At 43.7% G+C, this 20590-nt stretch overlaps 1 protein-coding gene across 3 annotated transcripts in view; it reads right to left on the reverse strand.

The window, feature by feature from the left end:
- The window catches only part of pemt (phosphatidylethanolamine N-methyltransferase), a 94590-nt gene that overhangs the window by 36503 nt on the left and 37497 nt on the right, over nt 1–20590 (reverse strand). For all 3 annotated transcript variants that reach the window (XM_038991210.1, XM_038991211.1, XM_038991212.1), the window contains exon 4: nt 10110–10255. In XM_038991210.1, coding sequence (XP_038847138.1) covers nt 10110–10255 — 146 coding nt within the window. The remainder of the gene's footprint in view (nt 1–10109; nt 10256–20590) is intronic.

The following is a 20590-nucleotide window of genomic DNA, read 5'->3' on the forward strand; positions in this document are numbered from 1 at the left end:
TTTTTTTTGTTCTCTTCTCTGGGAGAGCAATCTGAGCTTCGGCATCACAGTCCTGATACTCCTCCAGAATGCCATTGGCCCACTCAACAAAGTCGTCTGATGCCCTCTTCACACCTTTAAAGTCTCGGGCACACTTTCTCAGGTTATCCTCTGTTCCTGTCACCAAGTGCTGTGCTGTTACGATATCCATGGCACTTGTTTGCAAGTATTTAGAGAGAGGGGACATCTCCTCAAAAGTCCTGAGAAAAACCTCAGCTGTAAGTATGGTTTCACTACTTTAGGAGAGCATCCTTGTACCCTTGGGCCTTGCTTCGTATGGCAGGTTTTATGGTCACATCCTTTTCAATTCTTTCCATAGTGATGACCACATCCGTGTAAAGAGCACGGTCAGGCTTTGCAAAGCTTCCAAATACTTTCCTCAAAGCCTCGTATTTTGCCCACCAGCTTGTTTCACCAATTACATCAAGCCGTCTGTCTCCTGTCCTCACTGGTTTCCTCCCATAGCTTCATGCGCTTGTAGGAATCTCGAACGAACACTGCAATGTCATTCAGTAGTGAGAAATAGGGATTCACTTGCCACAACAACCCCAGTGGTGTCAGTTAGCACAAGGTTGAGGACATGTGAGTAACACCATATGTGTACTTGGTTAGGAGACTCTCCTGTGAGCAGTGCAGAGAAGCCCCTGTATTGTCCCTGCATATTAGCTGCTCCGTCTGTTGCATTACCAACACACTGTTTGATATCTATGTCCATCTTCTCAAGGGTCTGTTTCACAAGGTCTACAAAATACTGTCCAGTCGATGACTCACAGTCAATGACTGCAATGAGTCTCTCATGGACAACATCAGTGACATATCGCAGAACTACTGCACACTGGTCTTTGGATGTTAAATCCTGTGTTGTGTCCATTTCTACTGAGAACATCCCTGCCTTTCTCACTTCAACAGCAACTGTCTGCTGAATCAATAATCTGATGACTTCAATGACTTTATTTGCTGTTGTTTTGGACATCATAGTTACCAAGGACCCTCTTCCTTACTTCCCATCTGCTTCTTGCTCTTCTCAATGCAATCACTAACATGCTCTTGTAGGCAGACATAAGCTCAAGAAACTTGCCATGATTGACGGCCATGTTTTCCAAGTTATATGCAGCGTCGTGTCTGTGTCCTCTTTAGCTGAGCCCACATTTACCAATAATTTTAACTACAGTTGAAGTCGGAAGTTTACATACAATTAAGTTGGAGTCATTAAAACTCGTTTTTCAACCACTCCACAAATTTCTTGTTAACAAACTGTAGTTTTGGCAAGTCGGTTAGGACATCTACTTTGTGCATGCCACAAGTAATTTTTCCAACAATTGTTTACAGACAGATTATTTCACTTATAATTCACTGTATCACAATTCCAGTGGGTCAGAAGTTTACAAACACTAAGTTAACTTTAAACAGCTTGGAAAATTCCAGAAAATGATGTCATGGCTTTAGAAGCTTCGGATAAATGATGTCAATTAGCCTGAGTCAATTGGAGGTGTACCTGTGGATGTATTTCAAGGCCTACCTTCAAACTCAGTGCCTCTCTGCTTGACATCATGGGAAAATCTAAAGAAATCAGCCAAGACCTCAGAAAAACAATTTTAGACCTCCACAAGTCTGGTTCATCCTTGGGAGCAATTTCCAAATGCCTGAAGGTACCACGTTCATCTGTACAAACAATAGAACGCAAGTATAAACACCATGAGACCACGCAGCCGTCATACCGCTCAGGAAGGAGATGCGTTCTGTCTCCCAGAGATGAACATATTTTTATGCGAAAAGTGCAAATCAATCCCAGAACAACAGCAAAGGACCTTGTGAAGATGCTGGAGGAAACGGGTACAAAAGTATCTATATCCACAGTAAAACGAGTCCCATATCGACATGCTCCAAAACCGCCATAAAAAAGCCAGACTACGGTTTGCAACTGCACAAGGGGATAAAATTCGTACTTTCTGGAGAAATGTCCTCTGGTCTGATGAAACAAAAATTGAACTGTTTGGCCATAATGACCATCATTATGTTTGGAGGAAAAAGGGGGAAGCTTGCAAGCCGAAGAACACCATCCCAACTGTTACAAGTGTTCTGTGTGTATCCTGTGTGTATTTATTTTCTCTCCTTCTCCCCTACTCACAGGTGACAATAATCATTCCCCAATCAGTCATCAATCAGTCGCTAATCGGAAGACACCTGCTCCTTTTCCCTTACCCAATCACAGTCCCTTTCCCTTGGTTTAAAACCCCTGTCAGTTGTTGTCTCCCCAGCTCAATCTCTTTGTAACATGCCTTCTGTCTGTAGATCGCTTGTGTGTTTTGCAGCTACATGTCACTTTGTCCCCACCTGTGAGTATTGTTTTGGTTATGGTGTTTGAGTGTTTGTTTGATGGTGGGAAAAGGGGGTAACCAGACAAGTCGCCCTTGGGCTACACTACCCGTAGTTAAACATTGTTAAAAACACTAGTTAGAACTGGGCGGACCACCCCCTGTATTTTTGGTTAGTTAGTTAGCTGTTTGTGAAGTAGGCTAGTCTAGCTTAGGGGTGTTTTTGAATTATTATTCTTTCATTCCTTGGGTCCCGCTCAGCCTCTTTTCCTGCTCCCCCCCATTTACCGTGTGTTTATAAATAAACATTTAGTGTTTGACGGTAATTAAGTTGTCTGTGTTATTTGTTCTCACTGTTACGTTTTCACTACTATAATTTGCATGAGTTGTGTTACGGGTCCCATTACCATCCCCCCTAGACTGTCGGGCCAAAGGGATTCGTAACATAAGTGGGGGCTCGTCCGGGATCTGTCATTACTGACACCCATACCGCTTGTGCAGATTGTTTTAGTGGTCTAGTTCAGTGTTGAACGTTATAGCTAAAGTAGAATTAGTGTTTGCTATTTGTTGGCTCTGTGTAGTATTTAAAAATGGCTACATTTGATTTGAAGTCCTTTTTGGATAACCCTTCGTGGGAGGTTTTTGATAGGTGTCGTAGAGTGGATTTAATGACCTTGGCTGACCAGTATTCAGTATTGATTCCACAGAATGTAGTTAAAGTGGAGGTTAAACAATTAGTATTGAATGTTTTGTTGGAAGAACAGGTGCTTGTATTACCGCTGCCTGAGCCTACTACCCCTGTAGGGGATGTTGCTGCTCCTCTAAGCCCAGTGGTGTCTGAGGGCGAGGCTAAAGCTCCAGCCACATTGCCCCATTTTGTTCCACTCTCCCCACAGTCAACCGGTGATACCAGGAGGGATGGCCGGTTAATACAGTTCCAACTGGAGGCGGAAGAGAGAGCCCAAATTAGGCGAGAGACTCTCCAGTTGGAGATGTGTAAAATTGAGGCAGAACGAGAACAGCGGCAGGTAGATTTGGAGATGTGTAAAATTGAGGCAGAAACAGAACGAGAACAGCGGCAGATGGAGTTAAAAATGCGCCAGATGGAACTGGAGGCAGAGACAGCGAGGCTAGCCTTCGTTCCTGCAGTGACTGTTAGTGAGCCGTCCTCACCAACTAGAGCTCCCAACACTTTTGACATTAGTAGGCAGATTGCCTTGGTACCTTTGTTCAGAGAGTCAGAGGTTGACTCCTATTTTTGTGTATTTGAACGTATAGCCGTAGCCTTGAAATGGCCTAAAGAGGTATGGTGCCTATTACTTCAGTGTAAATTAACTGGTAAAGCCCAAGAGGTTTTGTCAGCGCTACCTCTTGAAGACAGTTTAAATTATGAAGTGGTCAAAGCTACTGTTCTTCGCGCCTATGAGCTTGTGCCTGAGGCATACCGACAGAGATTTAGGTCTCATAAGAAGTCTTCTAGTAAGACTTATGTGGAATTTGCTAGAGAGAAGGGAAATCTGTTTGATAAATGGCATGCTGCTAGCAAGGTAACTGATTTTAACTCTCTCCGGGAGTTAATTTTGTTGGAAGAGTTTAAAAATTGCTTACCTGAACGCATTGTAGTGTACCTAAACGAACAGAAAGTATCCTCCCTGTCAGAAGCGTCTGTGTTGGCAGACGAGTTTGTGTTGACGCACAAGAGTGTGTTTTCGGCTTATACTGAGAGTAGAGTTACAGAATTGCCTACTTATAGCCCTAGTCGGCCAGCAGTATATCAAGCACGCCAGAAAAATGAGCGTCCCTGTTTCTATTGTCATAAGGTGGGACATATGATTAATGATTGCTTCCTGCGAAAACGTAAACAAGGGATGCCTCTTCGTGCCAAGCCACCAACAGGTGTTGGTCTAATTCGTACGGTTGTGAGGTCTGAAACGAAACAGGTGCCTAAGGGTAAATGTATTTTGAAAGACCCAGTTCCCGACCGTAGTTATGAACCGTTCATTTGAGGGGTTTGTGTCCCTAGCGAATGACGAAGCGTCTCAGCTTCCGGTTAAAATCCTTAGAGATACTGGTGCGGCGCAGTCGTTTATATTGTCTGATGTGTTGCCCTTATCCGACGATACATACTGTGGTTCCAGTGTGTTAGTTCAGGGTATAGAAATGGGTTTTGTCCCAGTGCCATTGCACTTTGTGAAAGTACACTCTGAGTTAAATCAGTGGAATATTCAGAGTGGGGGTACGTCCTATGTTGCCAGTAAAAGGTGTGACCTTTATAATGGGTAACGATATTGCCGGAGGAAAGGTAGTACCCGTATTGGAAGTATTGGATAAAAGTGACCACTCTATCTCCAATGAGCTGGCACAGAGTTATCCACATGTGTTCCCTGCTTGTGCTGTCACTCGTGCTCAGGCACGACAAGAGAGTGACGTGATAGATTTGTCGAACACTGTTCTGTTCAAAGAGGATGATCAAGAGGATAGGTTGTGCGCTACCTCTGGGAAGCTGATCACCTCTGACAAACAGCCCAGGAAAGAAGCGAAGAATGTTGAACTTATTGCTGATGCAATACAGTTACCAGTCACTCGTGAGCAGCTGGTTGCTAACCAAAAGGTTGACACCAAGCTTGCTAAATGTCTTTCTAGTGTTGTCTCATTGGAAGAGGTAAAGAAGAAAAACGTGGCTTACTTCATTGATGGTAATCTCCTCATGCGTAAATGGACATCCCATGATGACGCGGGCGGAGATTGGAATGCTGTTTACCAAATAGTGATTCCTACAGCCTTTCGACAAAATGTGTTATCCCTTGCTCATGATCACCAGTGGTCTGGTCATTTAGGAATCACAAAAACTTATGATCGGATTCTTCGCCATTTCTTTTGGCCAGGTTTAAAACAGGATGTGGCTCAGTACTGTCGTACATGCCACACATGTCAGATAACAGGAAAACCAAATCAGGTTATTCCTCCCGCTCCTCTTTGTCCAATACTTGTCATAGGTGAACCATTTGAACATGTGGTGGTTGATTGTGTTGGACCGTTACCGAAGACAAAATCGGGTAACCAGTTTCTGTTGACAATTATGTGTATGGCAACAAGATACCCCGAGGCCATTCCTCTGCGAAGGATTACAGCCCCGGTAGTGAGTAAAGCCTTAATTAAATTCTTCACAACATTCGGATTACCTAAGGTGGTACAAAGTGATCAAGGTACCAATTTCCTGTCCAAGCTTTTCAAGCAGGTGTTAAAATCCTTGTCAATTACACACCGTGTGTCAAGCGCCTATCACCCAGAGTCTCAGGGTGCGCTTGAACGTTGGCATCAGACATTGAAGTCTATGCTACGTAAATATTGTTTGGAATCTGAGAAAGATTGGGATGAGGGAGTTCCTCTAGTTTTGTTTGCTGCTCGTGAAACTGTACAGGAGTCCCTAGGTTTCAGCCCGGCTGAACTAGTGTTTGGTCACACAGTGAGAGGACCAATGAAAGTTCTTAAAGAACAGTTTTTGTCCCAAGAGTTGTGTACAGGAGATGAAAATGTGTTGGACTACGTTAGTCGCTTTCGGGAGCGCCTACACCAAGCCTGTGCTCTTGCAAAGGAAGCTCTGTCTTCCTCCCAAAGGAGCATGAAAAGACACTATGATAAAGAGGCTGTTTCTCGTCCACTACAGCCAGGTGACCAAGTACTGGTGTTATTGCCTGTTCCAGGATCTTCACTGTCAGCTCGTTTCTCTGGTCCTTATTTCATTGAGAAGAAATTAAGTGAAACTGATTATGTGCTTCAAACGCCTGATAGAAAACGCCAATCTCGTGTGTGCCACATTAACATGTTAAAAGCATACCACACCCGACCCATCACCCAAGTGGATAGTTCAAAAACAGAGGAAGGTACGGCTGTCTCCGCTGCTTCTACTGCTATGATAGTGGACTGTCATATTGATAATGTTGAGGGAGATGGATTAGAGTTGCGCAATACTCAGCAGCAGTGCGTTAGATTGCCCAACTCAGAAATGCTGCTGTCTATCCAGTCAGGTCTGGTTCATTTAACGGACGGACAGGCCGACGATGTTGTGAGGCTACTACACAGTTTTCCATGTCTCTTTAATGACGTTCCTACTCGCACAAACGTGTTGGAACATGACATTAATGTTGGAAATGCTACACCCCTATCGTATCAACGCTTCCAAAAGGAAGATAATGAGGGATGAAGTGACATATTTGTTGGAGAATGACCTGGCTACGCCAAGTTCAAGCCCTTGGAGTTCTCCTTGCATTCTGGTTCCTAAACCTGATGGTACGTCCAGGTTATGTACGGATTATCGAAAGGTTAATTCTGTCACAATGCCAGATTCGTTCCCGTTACCCAGACTGGACGACTGTATCGACACTATTGGAGCTGCTAAGTATGTTACTAAGTTGGACCTCTTAAAAGGTTACTGGCAGGTTCCGTTAACTTCACGTGCTTCGGAGATTTCTGCCTTTGTAACCCCAGACAACTTCCTACAGTACTCAGTCATGGCTTTTGGGATGCGAAATGCACCAGCCACTTTTCAACGACTGGTTAACTCCGTATTAGCTGGAGTACCCAACTGTAGTGCTTATCTTGATGATCTGGTGATTTATTCGTCTGAGTGGTCAGATCATGTTGACTCTCTCAGGGTAGTATGTGAACGGTTGGCAGCTGCTTCGCTAACCCTGAACTTGGCAAAGTGCGAGTTTGGAAAAGCTACTGTTACTTATCTTGGCAAAGAGGTCGGCCATGGACAGGTGCGCCCTGTTGATGCCAAGGTCTTGGCTATAACTGCATTTCCCGCACCTACCACCAGACGACAGCTACGCCGCTTTTTAGGGATGGTTGGCTACTACCGTAGTTTCTGTCAAAATTTCTCTGCGGTAGTTGCTCCATTGACCGATTTGCTCAGTCCGGCTAAATCATTTGTGTGGTCTCCGGATTGTAAAAGAGCTTTTGAATCTGCGAAAGCCCTCTTGTGTAATACCCCTGTACTTGCTGCTCCGGATTTTGAAAAACCGTTTCAACTTGAGGTAGATGCTAGTGCCAGAGGTGCTGGTGCTGTTCTACTGCAGCAGGACAAGAGTGGAGTGGATCATCCAGTGTGTTATTTTTCTCGGAAGTTTAACAAATGTCAGACAAGTTATGCCACAATAGAACAGGAAGCTCTTGCTTTGTTGTTGGCTCTGCAGTACTTTGAGGTGTACATTGGTTCCAGTGCCCTACCAGTGATTGTATATACGGACCACAACCCCTTAGTGTTTCTCCACCGTATGTACAATCAGAACCAGCGCCTAATGCGTTGGGCCCTGATTGTGCAAAATTATAATTTGGAGATCCGCCACAAAAAGGGTTCAGAAAATGTATTAGCAGATGCTTTGTCACGTGTGTAAAAATAATGATGTTTGTATGTTTTGTAAATGTGTTCGCAATCCCTAGGGTTGCGCTTTTAAGGGTGGGAGTGTTACGAATACAAGTGTTCTGTGTGTATCCTGTGTGTATTTCTTTTCTCTCCTTCTCCCCTACTCACAGGTGACAATAATCATTCCCCAATCAGTCATCAATCAGTCGCTAATCGGAAGACACCTGCTCCTTTTCCCTTACCCAATCACAGTCCCTTTCCCTTGGTTTAAAACCCCTGTCAGTTGTTGTCTCCCCAGCTCAATCTCTTTGTAACATGCCTTCTGTCTGTAGATCGCTTGTGTGTTTTGCAGCTACATGTCACTTTGTCCCCACCTGTGAGTATTGTTTTGGTTATGGTGTTTGAGTGTTTGTTTGATGGTGGGAAAAGGGGGTAACCAGACAAGTCGCCCTTGGGCTACACTACCCGTAGTTAAACATTGTTAAAAACACTAGTTAGAACTGGGCGGACCACCCCCTGTATTTTTGGTTAGTTAGTTAGCTGTTTGTGAAGTAGGCTAGTCTAGCTTAGGGGTGTTTTTGAATTATTATTCTTTCATTCCTTGGGTCCCGCTCAGCCCCTTTTCCTGCTCCCCCCCATTTACCGTGTGTTTATAAATAAACATTTAGTGTTTGACGGTAATTAAGTTGTCTGTGTTATTTGTTCTCACTGTTACGTTTTCACTACTATAATTTGCATGAGTTGTGTTACGGGTCCCATTACCATCCCCCCTAGACTGTCGGGCCAAAGGGATTCGTAACACCAACCGTGAAGCACGGGGGTGGCAGCATCATGTTGTGGGGGTGCTTTGCTGCAGGAAGGACTGGTGCACTTTTCAAAATCGATGGCATCATGAGGATGGAATATTATGTGGATATATTGAAGCAACATCTCAAGACATCAGTCAGGAAGTTAAAGCTTCGCCGCAAATGGGTCTTCCAAATGGACAATGACCCAAAGCATACTTCCAAAGTTGTGGCAAAATGGCTTAAGGACAACTAAGTCAAGGTATTGGAGTGGCCATCACAAAGCCCTGACCTCAATCCCATAGAAAATATGTGGGCAGAACTGAAAAAGCGTGTGCGAGCAAGGAGGCCTACAAACCTGACTCAGTTACACCAGCTCTGTCAGGAGGAATGGGCCAAAATTCACCCAACTTATTGTGGGAAGCTTGTGGAAGGCTACCCGAAACATTTGACCCAAGTTAAACAATTTAAAGGCAATGCTACCAAACACTAATTGAGTGTATGTAAACGTCTGACCCACTGGGAATGTGAAGAAAAATAAAAGCTGAAATAAATCATTCTCTACTATTATTCTGACATTTCACATTCTTAAAATAAAGTGGTGATCCTAACTGATCTAAGACAATAGATTTTTACTCTGATTAAATGTCAGGAATTGTGAAAAACTGAGTTTAAATGTATTTGGCTAAGGTGTATGTGAACTTCAGACTTCAACTGTATATAGGACCTTCCACCCCCACCTGGGATATGCATGCCTGATGAAGACCTAAGGGTCGAAATGTTGTTATAGTAAAATCACCTGGAAGCATGAGAAGCAGTGCGCGGCATTTTTCCTTTTCATGAATTCACCTACAACTCCAGCAAAACGTACCTGGATGTGTGTATGTTCTTCAGCTTTTGTTCATGCAATAGAATTATACTCCAATGCACTCTGCCTAGAAGCACATCTCTTGCATAGTTTGTTTAGCATACTATGTCTTGCATAGTTTGTTTTGTTACGGTATGTTACATTGAAAGTGGCTAATATTGTGTTGATTCGATCACAATTCCAACAGTAGAGCGAAACGTTGATAATGTTAATAACTAAAGGGGAAAACACTAGAAAGTTGAGTGAAGTTTTAATTTCTTCTGTGCGGCAGTCTGAGGGGAGCTGCAGGCCCGCAGCCAAGAGGTAACATTGGTAGTAGTTGCCAGGCGCACCGGTTTGAGTGTGTCAAGAACTGCAACGCTGCTGGGTATCAAAAATGTCCACTACCCAAAGGACAGCATTGGAGTCGAGATGGGCCCTGTGGAATGCTTTCAACACCTTACAGAGTCCATGCCCTGATTAATTGAAGCAGTTCTGAGGGCAAAATGGGTGCAACTCAATATTAGGAAGGTGTTCCTAATTTTTTGGGACTCTGTATCAAAAGAAACTCCCACACTGCACTTTTTAAGTCTCATGTATTTACTGTGCTAACGTTAAGTCTCACAACCTTTCTGCTATATCACAGCATTTGCACAAACGTCACCACAATAAAAACAAATGAAACGCAAATTTAAGAAACCTAATAGGTCTATAATATATTCTGAAAAGCAGTGGAGAGCAACTTTAAGACCCACCCAGGAAGGTCCCAGTGAATCCGAGAGCCAGGAAGCTGGTGACCACCAAGACAGAGCCCAGGGCCATGAGAGCTGCCCCCGCGTAGAACACCTCTGGGCTGGCCATCACCTCCCACCTCGCCTGGGCCTTCATCGCTACTGTCATACTGGAGAGAGGGAAGGGGCGTGGGGGAGAAGGGGAGGATTAAGGAATAGGAAGAGGTAAAGGTGCAGATGGAGAGGAGCAGAAGAGAGGAGGAAAAGAGGAGATGAAAGAACAGAGAGAAGCGAAGGGAGATGAGAGAGAAGAGAGAAGGAAGAACAGAGAATAAGGGGGAAAGGGGAGATAAGGCTAGAAATTAGCAGGCAGCCTTGTTTTTGTTAACAATCATACATATGAAACAGGAGAGATGATTCAACATGTATTTCAATGAAGTACGCAAAGCTGGCCTAGTATCTTAAGGTCAACACATCACTGAAATTAAACTTGGGTTAATGTTTTGTTGAAAAGAGCAAACACAAACAATTTAAGCAATGTATCTGATAATGATGGCCAAAAGTAAACATTCCCAGGGGTTTGGATTGAAAAACAGAGATACTGTGTATACTCTGAGCCCTCTACGCACAATACCCATAACATGTTTAGAGTTTCATGATAAATGATCAGGGAACACCAGCGATATAACGGAGAATGATCTTGATTACATTTAATATCAAAGTACACAGTAAAACTTTGAAGGACTCCCAACTTAACCCATGATCTGATAAGAAAACGTTTCCCATTACTTTATTTGGTTGTGATTTATTTCCTGTTGTCATGGACACTATGCAACAGGCTCTCACAGTCTCACAGTAGAATTAGACTTTCATCTACTTTCTCCAAACATTACATTTCGAAGTTGGTTGTTACTCCTACTGTTCTGTATCCTTCCATTTCTCCAAATGTAAACATTTTTAAAAGTTAAGGAACTCATTCTGAATGGTTAAGGTAAGAGTTAAGTTTTGGGATAGGGTTTAAACAAAAAAAATTAAAAGCAGTTTCCACGACTGGGATCATAGGATTACGCCCATGCACCACCCCCATTCACAACGCCCTAATAAAACCAGAGCCTACTTGATGGTAATAGCGCTCACTGTTGCCTCTAGTGGCCAGTTTTGAAAGCATTTCCTGACATCCTCAGGACATGGATAGACGTCCAACTTCGACGTCAATCTTGAACTATCTCCCTGAGTTGATGTTAACCAGACAGAGTTCAAAGGTGACATTCATTTTTTGGTTATTTTTGAAATTTTCACACAAAAAAAGCTGGTGACAAATGACAGACAGAAACTTACCTTCAACTGAAGCAAAAATAATGAACAATGACCAATGAAAATGACAGTAACAGAGAATTACAAAGACAGTGAGTTACTCCTCCCCTTCCATCTCAAATCACACCTGCCACAGTGAGTCTTCGGCAGCAGGTGTTCCTAACAGGAGCCCAGCACCCACACACAATTCCTGGTAGTCTGCCTTTGAAGTTGAATGCAATGCTACAGAAATGTACACATCACAACAATACAGACCCTACTGCCAGCTTTCCTAACCTAGATTTCTTCTGATACTAACCTAGTTTCCCCTTATGGTCTGGCACAGTTTTCCATACATAATGTACGCATGCACAAACAAAAGCTATGCACGCACACACATACAGGCCAGGGATCTATGCTAACCTATTTTTTTTAATTATTATTATATATATATATATATTTTTTTTTTTACAAAGAGCACGTTTGCAGCTAAGTTGAAAAATGTAAGTGCACACAAAGAAATGTAGGAGCACAATGAAAACATAAAAAATATTAAAGAACCCTTAATTTTTCTTGGCATACTGGTGCTCCGAAATTAAAATTCCAGGTTGCACAGGAACATATTTTGGCAAATAAGCGACTAAAATGGACGCACTGCAGTTAACTGCCAAAATAAAGAAAACACTCCAGCAAGTGAGAGATAAAGTATATTGAAAGCAGGTTCCGGAGTTAATTAAGCAATTAATTAACTTGCACTTTTTGGCATGCACTGGACCACTGCAGGTATTCAAGTAGAAACAAGTAATGTTAAGTCAGAAGATAAGTCAGACACGTTGCTGCCAAAATAAAAGAATCACTTGAGTAAATGAGGGATACAAAGTATATTGAAAGCAGGTGCTTCCACACAGGTGTGGTTCCTGAGTTAATTAACAAATTAACATCCCATCATGTATAAAATACCCAGTTGCCCATTATTTTGGCTACCATGGCTAGAAGAGGTCTCCGTGACTTTGAAAGAGGGGTCTCAAAGGAGCATAAGGGGGTTTAAAGGGTGTGTGTGTGTGTGTGTGTCTGTCATCAGATCTCAACCCAATTGAACACTTATGGGAGATTCTGGAGCGGCGCCTGAGACAGCGTTACCCACCACCATCAACAAAACACCAAATGATGGAATTCCTTATGGAAGAATGGTGTCGCATCCCTCCAAGAGGTCCAGACACTTATAGAGTCTATGCCAAGGCGCATTGGAGCTGTTCTGGCAGCTCATGGTAGCCCACTTTATGTTGGTGTTCCCTTATTTTGGCAGTTCCCTGTACTTACACACATGCACAAACAAAAGCTACACATGCAGACACAGATAAGCATGGAATGGAGGGCATTAAGAAACAGAAGGAATGACGAATCTCCAGATTCGTAGAGAAGAGTCAGCCGTGGTGTAGCTTCAATCTCCTATTTTCTAGGTCCCTGGGCCACTACGTCAGCTTGGAGTCATTATGAATAAAAAAGTGAACTAAACCCACTCCAAACCCTCTTAGAACACAGGCAGAGACAAGACGTCCGACAAAATATCCGACAAGACAACACATACTGTATGAGTCTTCATCGACATGTAGCATGTTTTCACTCTTACTAATACACCGCTATAGAACACAACAGACATGATGAATAACCAGACAATCCAAGCATATTCTTTACTTGAAAAGGGACCTGTTTTCGTGCAGTGCATTGCAACTGTTTTTGTCCTTGAAGAAAATATCAGAGCTGGAAAATTTGACTAATAATAATAATACTAATAATAATAGTGGGCCATTTTCCCTACACCATATACACTGAGTGTACAAAACATTAGGAACACCTTCCTAATATTGAGTTGCACCCCCTTTAGCCCTCAGAACAGCCTCAATTCGTCGGGGCATGGACTCTACAAGGTGTCGAAAGCGTTCCACAGGGACGCTGGCCCATGTTGACTCAAATGCTTCCCACAGTTGTGTCAAGTTGACTGGATGTCCATTGGGTGGTGGAGCATTCTTGATACACACGGGTAACTGTTGAGCATGAAAAACCCAGCAGCGTTGCGCTTGGCACCAACTACCATACCCCTTTCAAAAGGCACTTCAAATCTTCTGTCTTGTCCATTCATCCTCTGAAAGGCACACATACAGTGCATTTGGAATGTATTCAGAACTCTTCACTTTTTCCACATTTTGTTACGTGGATTAAATTGTTTTCCCCCCTCATCAATCTACACACAATACCCCATAATGACAAAGCAAAAACAGGATTTTAGACAAGTATTAAAAAAAAAAAAATGTACATAAGTATTCAGACCTTTTACTCAGTACTTTGTTGAAGCACGTTTGGCAGCAATTACAGCCTCGAGTCTTCTTGGGTGTGACGCTACAAGCTTGGCACACCTGTATTTGGGGAGTTTCTCTCATTCTTCACCGCAGATCCTCTCAAGCTCTGTCAGGTTGGATGGGGAGCGTCGCCGCAATGCTATTTTCAGGTTTCTCCAGAGATGTTCGATCGGGTTCAAGTCCGGGGTCTGGCTGGGCTACTCAAGGAAATTCAGAGACTTGTCCCAAAGCCACTCCAGCGTTGTCTTGGCTGTGTTGGAAGAACCTTTGCCCCAGTCGGAGGTCCTGAGCGCTCTGGAGAAGGTTTTCATCAAGGATCTCCCTGTACTTTGCTCTGTTCATCTTTCCCTCGATCCTAACTAGTCTCCCAGTCCCTGCCGCTGAAAAACATCCCCAGAGCATGATGCTGCCACCACCATGCTTCACCGTAGGGATGGTGCCAGGTTTCCTCCAGACGTGACACTTGGCATTTAGGCCAAAGAGTTCAATCTTGGATTCATCAGACCAGAGAATCTTGTTTCTCATGGTCTAAGAGTCTTTAGGTGCCTTTTGGAAAACTCCAAGCGGGCTGTCATCGCCACAGATGAGCTCGAGAGCGCTGTCACTAACCATTGGGTTCAAGGCAGTGGTGTAAAGTACTTAAGTAAAAATACTTGAAAGCACTAATTAATAGTTTTTTGGGGTATCTGTACTTTACCATTTATATTTGTAACTACTTTTACTTCACTACAATCCTTAAGAAAATAATGTACTTTTTACTTCATACATTTTCCTTGACACCCAAAAGTATTCATTTTGAATGCTTAGCAAGACAGGAAAATGGTTCAGTTCACGCACTTAACAGAACATCCCTGGTCATCCCTACTGCCTCGGATCTGGCGGACTCACTACACACATATGCTTCGTTTGTAAATTACAGTACCAGTCAAAAGTTTGGACACACCTACTCATTCAAGGGTTTTTATTTATTTTTACTATTTTCTACATTGTAGCATAATAGTGAAGACATCAAAAACAATGAAATAACACATATGGAATCATGTAGTAACCAAAAAAGTATATTTTATATATGAGATTCTTCAAAGTAGCCACCCTTTGCCTTGATGACAGCTTTGCACACTCTTGGCATTCTCTCAACCATCTTCATGAGGTAGTCACCTGGAATGCATTTCAATTAACAGGTGTGCCTTGTTAAAAGTTCATTTTTGGAATTTCTTAACTTCTTAATGCGTTTGAGCCAATCAGTTGTGTTGTATAAGAAGAAGAGACTAGCTTGGGCCAAGAAACATGAGCAATGGACATTGGACCATTGGAAATCTGTCCATTGGTCTGATGAGTCCAAATTTGAGATTTTTGGTTCCAACTGCCCTGTCTTTGTGAGACGCAGAGTAGGGGAACAGATGATCTCCGCATGTGTGGTTCCCACCGTGAGGCACGGAGGTGGTGTGATGGTCCTTTGCTGGTGACTGTCTGTGATTTACTTAGAATTCAAGGCGCATGGCTACCACAGCATTCTGCAGCGATAAGCCATCCCATCTGGTTTGCGCTTAGTGGGACTATCATTTGTTTTTCAACAGGACGATGACCCAATACACCTCCATGCTGTGTAAGAGCTATTTGACCAAAAAGGAGAGTGATGGAGTGCTGCATCAGATGACCTGGCCTCCACAATCACCCGACCTCAACCCAATTGACATGGTTTGAGAGGAGTTGAACCGCAGAGTGAAGGAAAAGCAGCCAACAAGTGCTCAGCATATGTGTGACTCCTTTAATACTGTTGGCATTCCAGGTGAAGCTGGTTGAGAGAATGCCAAGAGTGTGCAAAGCTGTCAAGGCAAAGGGTGGCTACTTTAAGAATCTCAAATAATTTGTTTAACACTTTTTTGGTTACTACATGATTCCATGTGTTATTTCATAGTTTTGATGTCTTCACTATTATTCTACAATGCAGAAAATAGTCAAAATAAAGAAAAATGGAATGAGTAGGTGTGTCCCAACTTTTGACAGGTACTGTATATATAATCTTTCTTCCACTTTGACATAAGAGTACTTTGCAAAGATTGTTAACAAATAATTACAATTAAATCAATTTTAATCCCACTTTGTAACACAAAATGTGAAGAAATACAAGGGGTCTGAATACTTTTGTAAGGCACTCTATACTTTTACAAGGCACTCTCGCAGCTTGAGACTCCTGTCACTTGGTTGACTGAATAGGGTCTCCTGAGGCACAGAAAGTTGTCATGGTACCTTAGGTGATAAACATGACAGATTTGATAAACATTCGCCCCACTCAAGAGAGTGAGTCATCATACTGCAACAATTTGTGACAGTTAAAAAGTTAGACCTGATTATAACAGCATCTTGAAGCAGCATCTGAAGGAAACTGGGATGTCGAGAAGGTGAGTAGTGAACATTTTTCTCTGACATTGAGATACATACAGTACTTTCAACAGTTCAAAAGAACCTTAAATTCTTCGGTCCAATCGTGAGAGACAGAGCGAGCATAGAGCATAGATGTGAATGAACAGTGGAGAGCAAAACAAATAACCGCTATCCTATGAAGGAAGGGATTTATTGATTACTTTATTGATTTATCGTTTCACGTCAAATTTTGTGAAGTGCACCAGTCCCTCCTGCAGCAAAGCACTCCCACAACATGATGCTGCCACCTCAGTGCTTCACGGTTGGGATGGTGTTCTTCGGCTTGCAAGACTCCCCCTTTTTCCTCCAAACATAAATGGTCATTATGGCCAAACAGTTCTATTTTTGTTTCACCAGACCAGAGGACATTTCTCCAAAAAGTACGATCTTTATCCTCATGTGCAGTTGCAAACAGTCTGGCTTTTTTTAATGGCGGTTTTGGAGCAGTGGCTTCTTCCTTGCTGAGCGGCCTTTCAGGTAATGTCGATATAGGACTCGTTTTACTGTGGATATAGATACTTTTGTACCGGTTTCCTCCAATTGACTCAAATTATGTCAATTAGCCTATCAGAAGCTTCTAAAGCCATGACATCATTTTCTGGAATTTTCCAAGCTGTTTAAAGGCACAGTCAACTTAGTGTATGTAAACTTCTGACCGACTAGAATTGTGAAATAAGTGAAATAATCTGTCTGTAAACAATTGTTGGAAAAATTACTTGTCATGCACAAAGTAGATGTCCTAACCGACTTGCCAAAACTATAGTTTGTTAACAAGAAATTTGAGGAGTGGTTGAGAAACGCGTTTTAATGACTCCAACCTAAGTGTATGTAAACTTCCAATTTCCACTGTATATCCTACCAACGGGACATTAAAAACTGTAATATCTTATGTTTCACCGAGTCATGGCTGAACGACGACATGAATAGCTGGTGGGTTTTACAAGTTTTCGGCAGGATAGAACAGCCGCCTCTGGAAAGCCGTCTATGTATATTTGTGAACAACAGCTGGTGCATGAAATCTAAGGAAGTCTCGAGGTTTTGCGTGCCTGAGGTAGAGTATCTCATGATAAGCTGTAGACCACACTATTTACTAAGAGAGTTTTCATCTATATCCTTTGTAGATGTCTATTTACCACCACAAACCGATGAAGGCACTAAGACCGCACTCAGTGAACTGTATACGGCCATAAGCAAACAGAACGACGCTCATCAAGAGATGGCGCTCCTAGTGGCCGTGGACTTTAATGCAGGGAAACTTAAATCCATTTTAACTAATTTCTACCAGCATGTTAAATGTGCAACCAGAGACAGGTACAAAGCTCTCCCTCGCCCTCCATTTGGCAAATCTGACCATAATTATATCCTCCTGATTCCTGCTTACAAGCAAAATCTAAAGCAGGAAGCACCAGTGACTCAGTCAATAAGAAAGAGTTTAGATGAAGTAGATACTAAGCTACAGGACTATTTTGCTAGCACAGACCGGAATATGATCCGGGATTCGTCCGATGGCATTGAGGAGTACGCCACATCAGTCACTGGCTTCATCAATAAGTGCATCGATGACGTTGTCCCCACAGTGACTGTACGTACATACCCCAACCAGAAGCCATGGATTACAGGCAACATCCGCACCGAGCTAAAGGGTAGAGCTGCCGCTTTCAAGGATCAGGACTCTAACCCGGAAGCTTATAAGAATTCCCGCTATTCCCTCCGACGAACCATCAAACAGGCAAAGCATCAATACAGGACTAAGATCAAGTCATACTACACCGGCTCCGACGCTAGTCAGATGTGGCAGGGCTTGCAAACTATTACAGACTATGAAGGGAAGCACAGCCGCGAGCTGCCCAGTGACACAAGCCTACCAGACGAGCTAAATTACTTCTATGCTCGCTTCGAGGCAATTAACACTGAAACATGCATGAGAGCATCAGCTGTTCCAGACGACTGTCATCACGCTCTCCGTAGCCGATGTGAGTAAGACCTATAAACAGGTCAACATTCACAAGGCCGCAGGGCCAGACGGATTACCAGGACGTGTACTTTGAGCATGCACTGACCAACTGGCAAGTGTCTTCACTGACATTTTCAACCTCTCCCCCACTAAGCTAAGGACCCTGGGACTAAACACCTCCCTCTGCAACTGGATCCTGGACTTCCTGACAGGCCGCCCCCCAGGTGGGAAGCGTAGGTAACAATAAATCTGCCATGCTGATCCTTAACATGCAGGCCCCTTAGGGGTACGTGCTCAGTCCCCTCCTGTACTCCTTGTTCACTTATGACTGCATGGCCAGGCACGACTCCAACACCATCATAAAGTTTGCCGATGACAACAGTGGGAGGCCAGATCACCGACAACGATGAGAAAGCCTATAGGGAGGTCAAAGACCTGGCTGTGTGTTGCCAGGACAACAACCTCTCCCTCAAAGTGATCAAGACAAAGGAGATTATTGTGGACTACAGGAAAAGGAGGACCGAGCACACCCCCATTCCCATAGCGGAGCAAGTTGAGAGCATCAAGTTCCTTGGTGTCCACATCACCAACAAACTATCATGGTACAAACACACCAAGAAGGTCGTGAAGAGGGCATGACAAAGCCTATTCCCACTCAGGAGACTGAAAAAAATTGGTATGGGTCCTCAGATCCTCAAAAAGTTCTACAGCTGCACCATCGAGAGCATCCTGACTGGTTGCGTCACTGCCTGGTATGGCAACTGCTTGGCCTCCGACCGCAAGGCACTACAGGGGGTAGTGGGAACGGCCCAGTACATCACTGGGGTCAATCTTCCTGCCATCCAGGACCTCTATACCAGGCGGTGTCAGAGAAAGGCCCTAAAAAAGGTCAATGACTCCAGCCACCCTAGTCATAGACTGTTCTCTCTGCTATTGCACGGCAAGCGGTAGCAGAGCGCCAAGTCTAGGTCCAAGAGACTTCTGAACAGCTTCTACCCACAAGCCATAAGACTCCTGAACAGCCAATCAACTGGCTACCCAGAAGATTTGCATTGCCCACCCTCCTTTACGCTGCTGCTACTCTGTTTATTATCTATGAATAGTCACTTTGACTCTGTACAGGTACCCCCGGTATATAGCCTCACTGTTGTTATTTTACTGCTGCCCTTAAATTATTTGCTACTGTTATTTTTTAAACTTATAACTGCATTGTTGGTTAAGGGCTTGTAAGTAAGCATTTCACTGGAAGTCTACACCTGTTTTATTCAGCGCATGTGACAAATACAATTTGATATTTGCATAAGTATTCAGGCCGTTTCCTATGAGACTCGAAATTGAGCTCTGATGCATCCTGTTTCCATTGATCATCCTTGAGATGTTTCTACAACTAGATTTTTGTCTCTCTGTGGTAAATTCAATTGATTGGACATGATTTGGAAAGGCACACACCTGTCTATATAAGGTCCCAGAGTTGACAATGCATGTCAGAGCAAAAACCAAGCCATGAGGTCGAAGGCAGTGTCCGTAGAGCTCCGAGACAGGATTGTGTCGAGGCACAGATCTGGGAAAGGGTACTAAAAAAAATGTCTGCAGCATTGAAGGTCCCCAAGAACACAGTGGCCTCAATTGTTCTTAAATGGAAGAAATTTGGAACCACCAAGACTCTTCCTAGAGCTGGCTGCCTGGCCAAACTGAGTATTCAGGGGAGAAGGGTCTTGGTCAGGGAGGTGACCAAGAAACCGATGGTCCCTGACAGAGCTCCAGAGTTCGTCTGTGGAGAAGAGACCATCTCTGCAGCACTCTACCAAACAGGCCTTTATGGTAGAGTGGCCAGACAGAAGCCACTCCTCCGTAAAAGGTACATGACAGCCCACTTGGAGTTTGCCAAAAGGCACCCAAAGGACTCTCAGACCATGAGAAACAAGTTTCTTTGGTCTGATGATACCAAGATTGAACTCTTCGGCCTGAATTCCAAAGGTAACGCCTGGAGAAAACATGGCACCATCCATACAGTGAAGCATGGTGGTAGCAGTATCATGCTGTGGGGAAGGTTTTTCAGTGGCAGGGACTGGGACACTAGTCAGGATCCTGCTGTGGGAATGTTTTTTAGCGGCAGGGACTGGGACACTAGTCAGGATCGAGGGAAAGATTAACGGAGCAAAGAACAGAGAGATGCTTGATGAAAACCTGCTCCAGACTGGGGCGAAGGTTCACTTTTCAACAGGACAATGACGCTAAGCACACAGCCATGAAAACGCAGGAGTGGCTTCGGGACAAGTCTCAATGTCCTTGAGTGGCCCAACCAGAGCCCGGACTTGAACCTGATCGAACATCTCTGGAGAGACCTAAAAATAGCTGTGCAGCGACGCTCCCCGTCCAACCTGACAGAGCTAGAGAAGCTCTGCAGAGAAGAATGGGAGAAACTCCAAACACAGCTGTGCCAAGCTTGTAGCGTCATACCTAAGAGGACTCAAGGC

Source organism: Salvelinus namaycush, chromosome 4 (genome assembly GCF_016432855.1).
Source record: "Salvelinus namaycush isolate Seneca chromosome 4, SaNama_1.0, whole genome shotgun sequence".
Classification (NCBI taxonomy): Eukaryota; Metazoa; Chordata; class Actinopteri; order Salmoniformes; family Salmonidae; genus Salvelinus; species Salvelinus namaycush.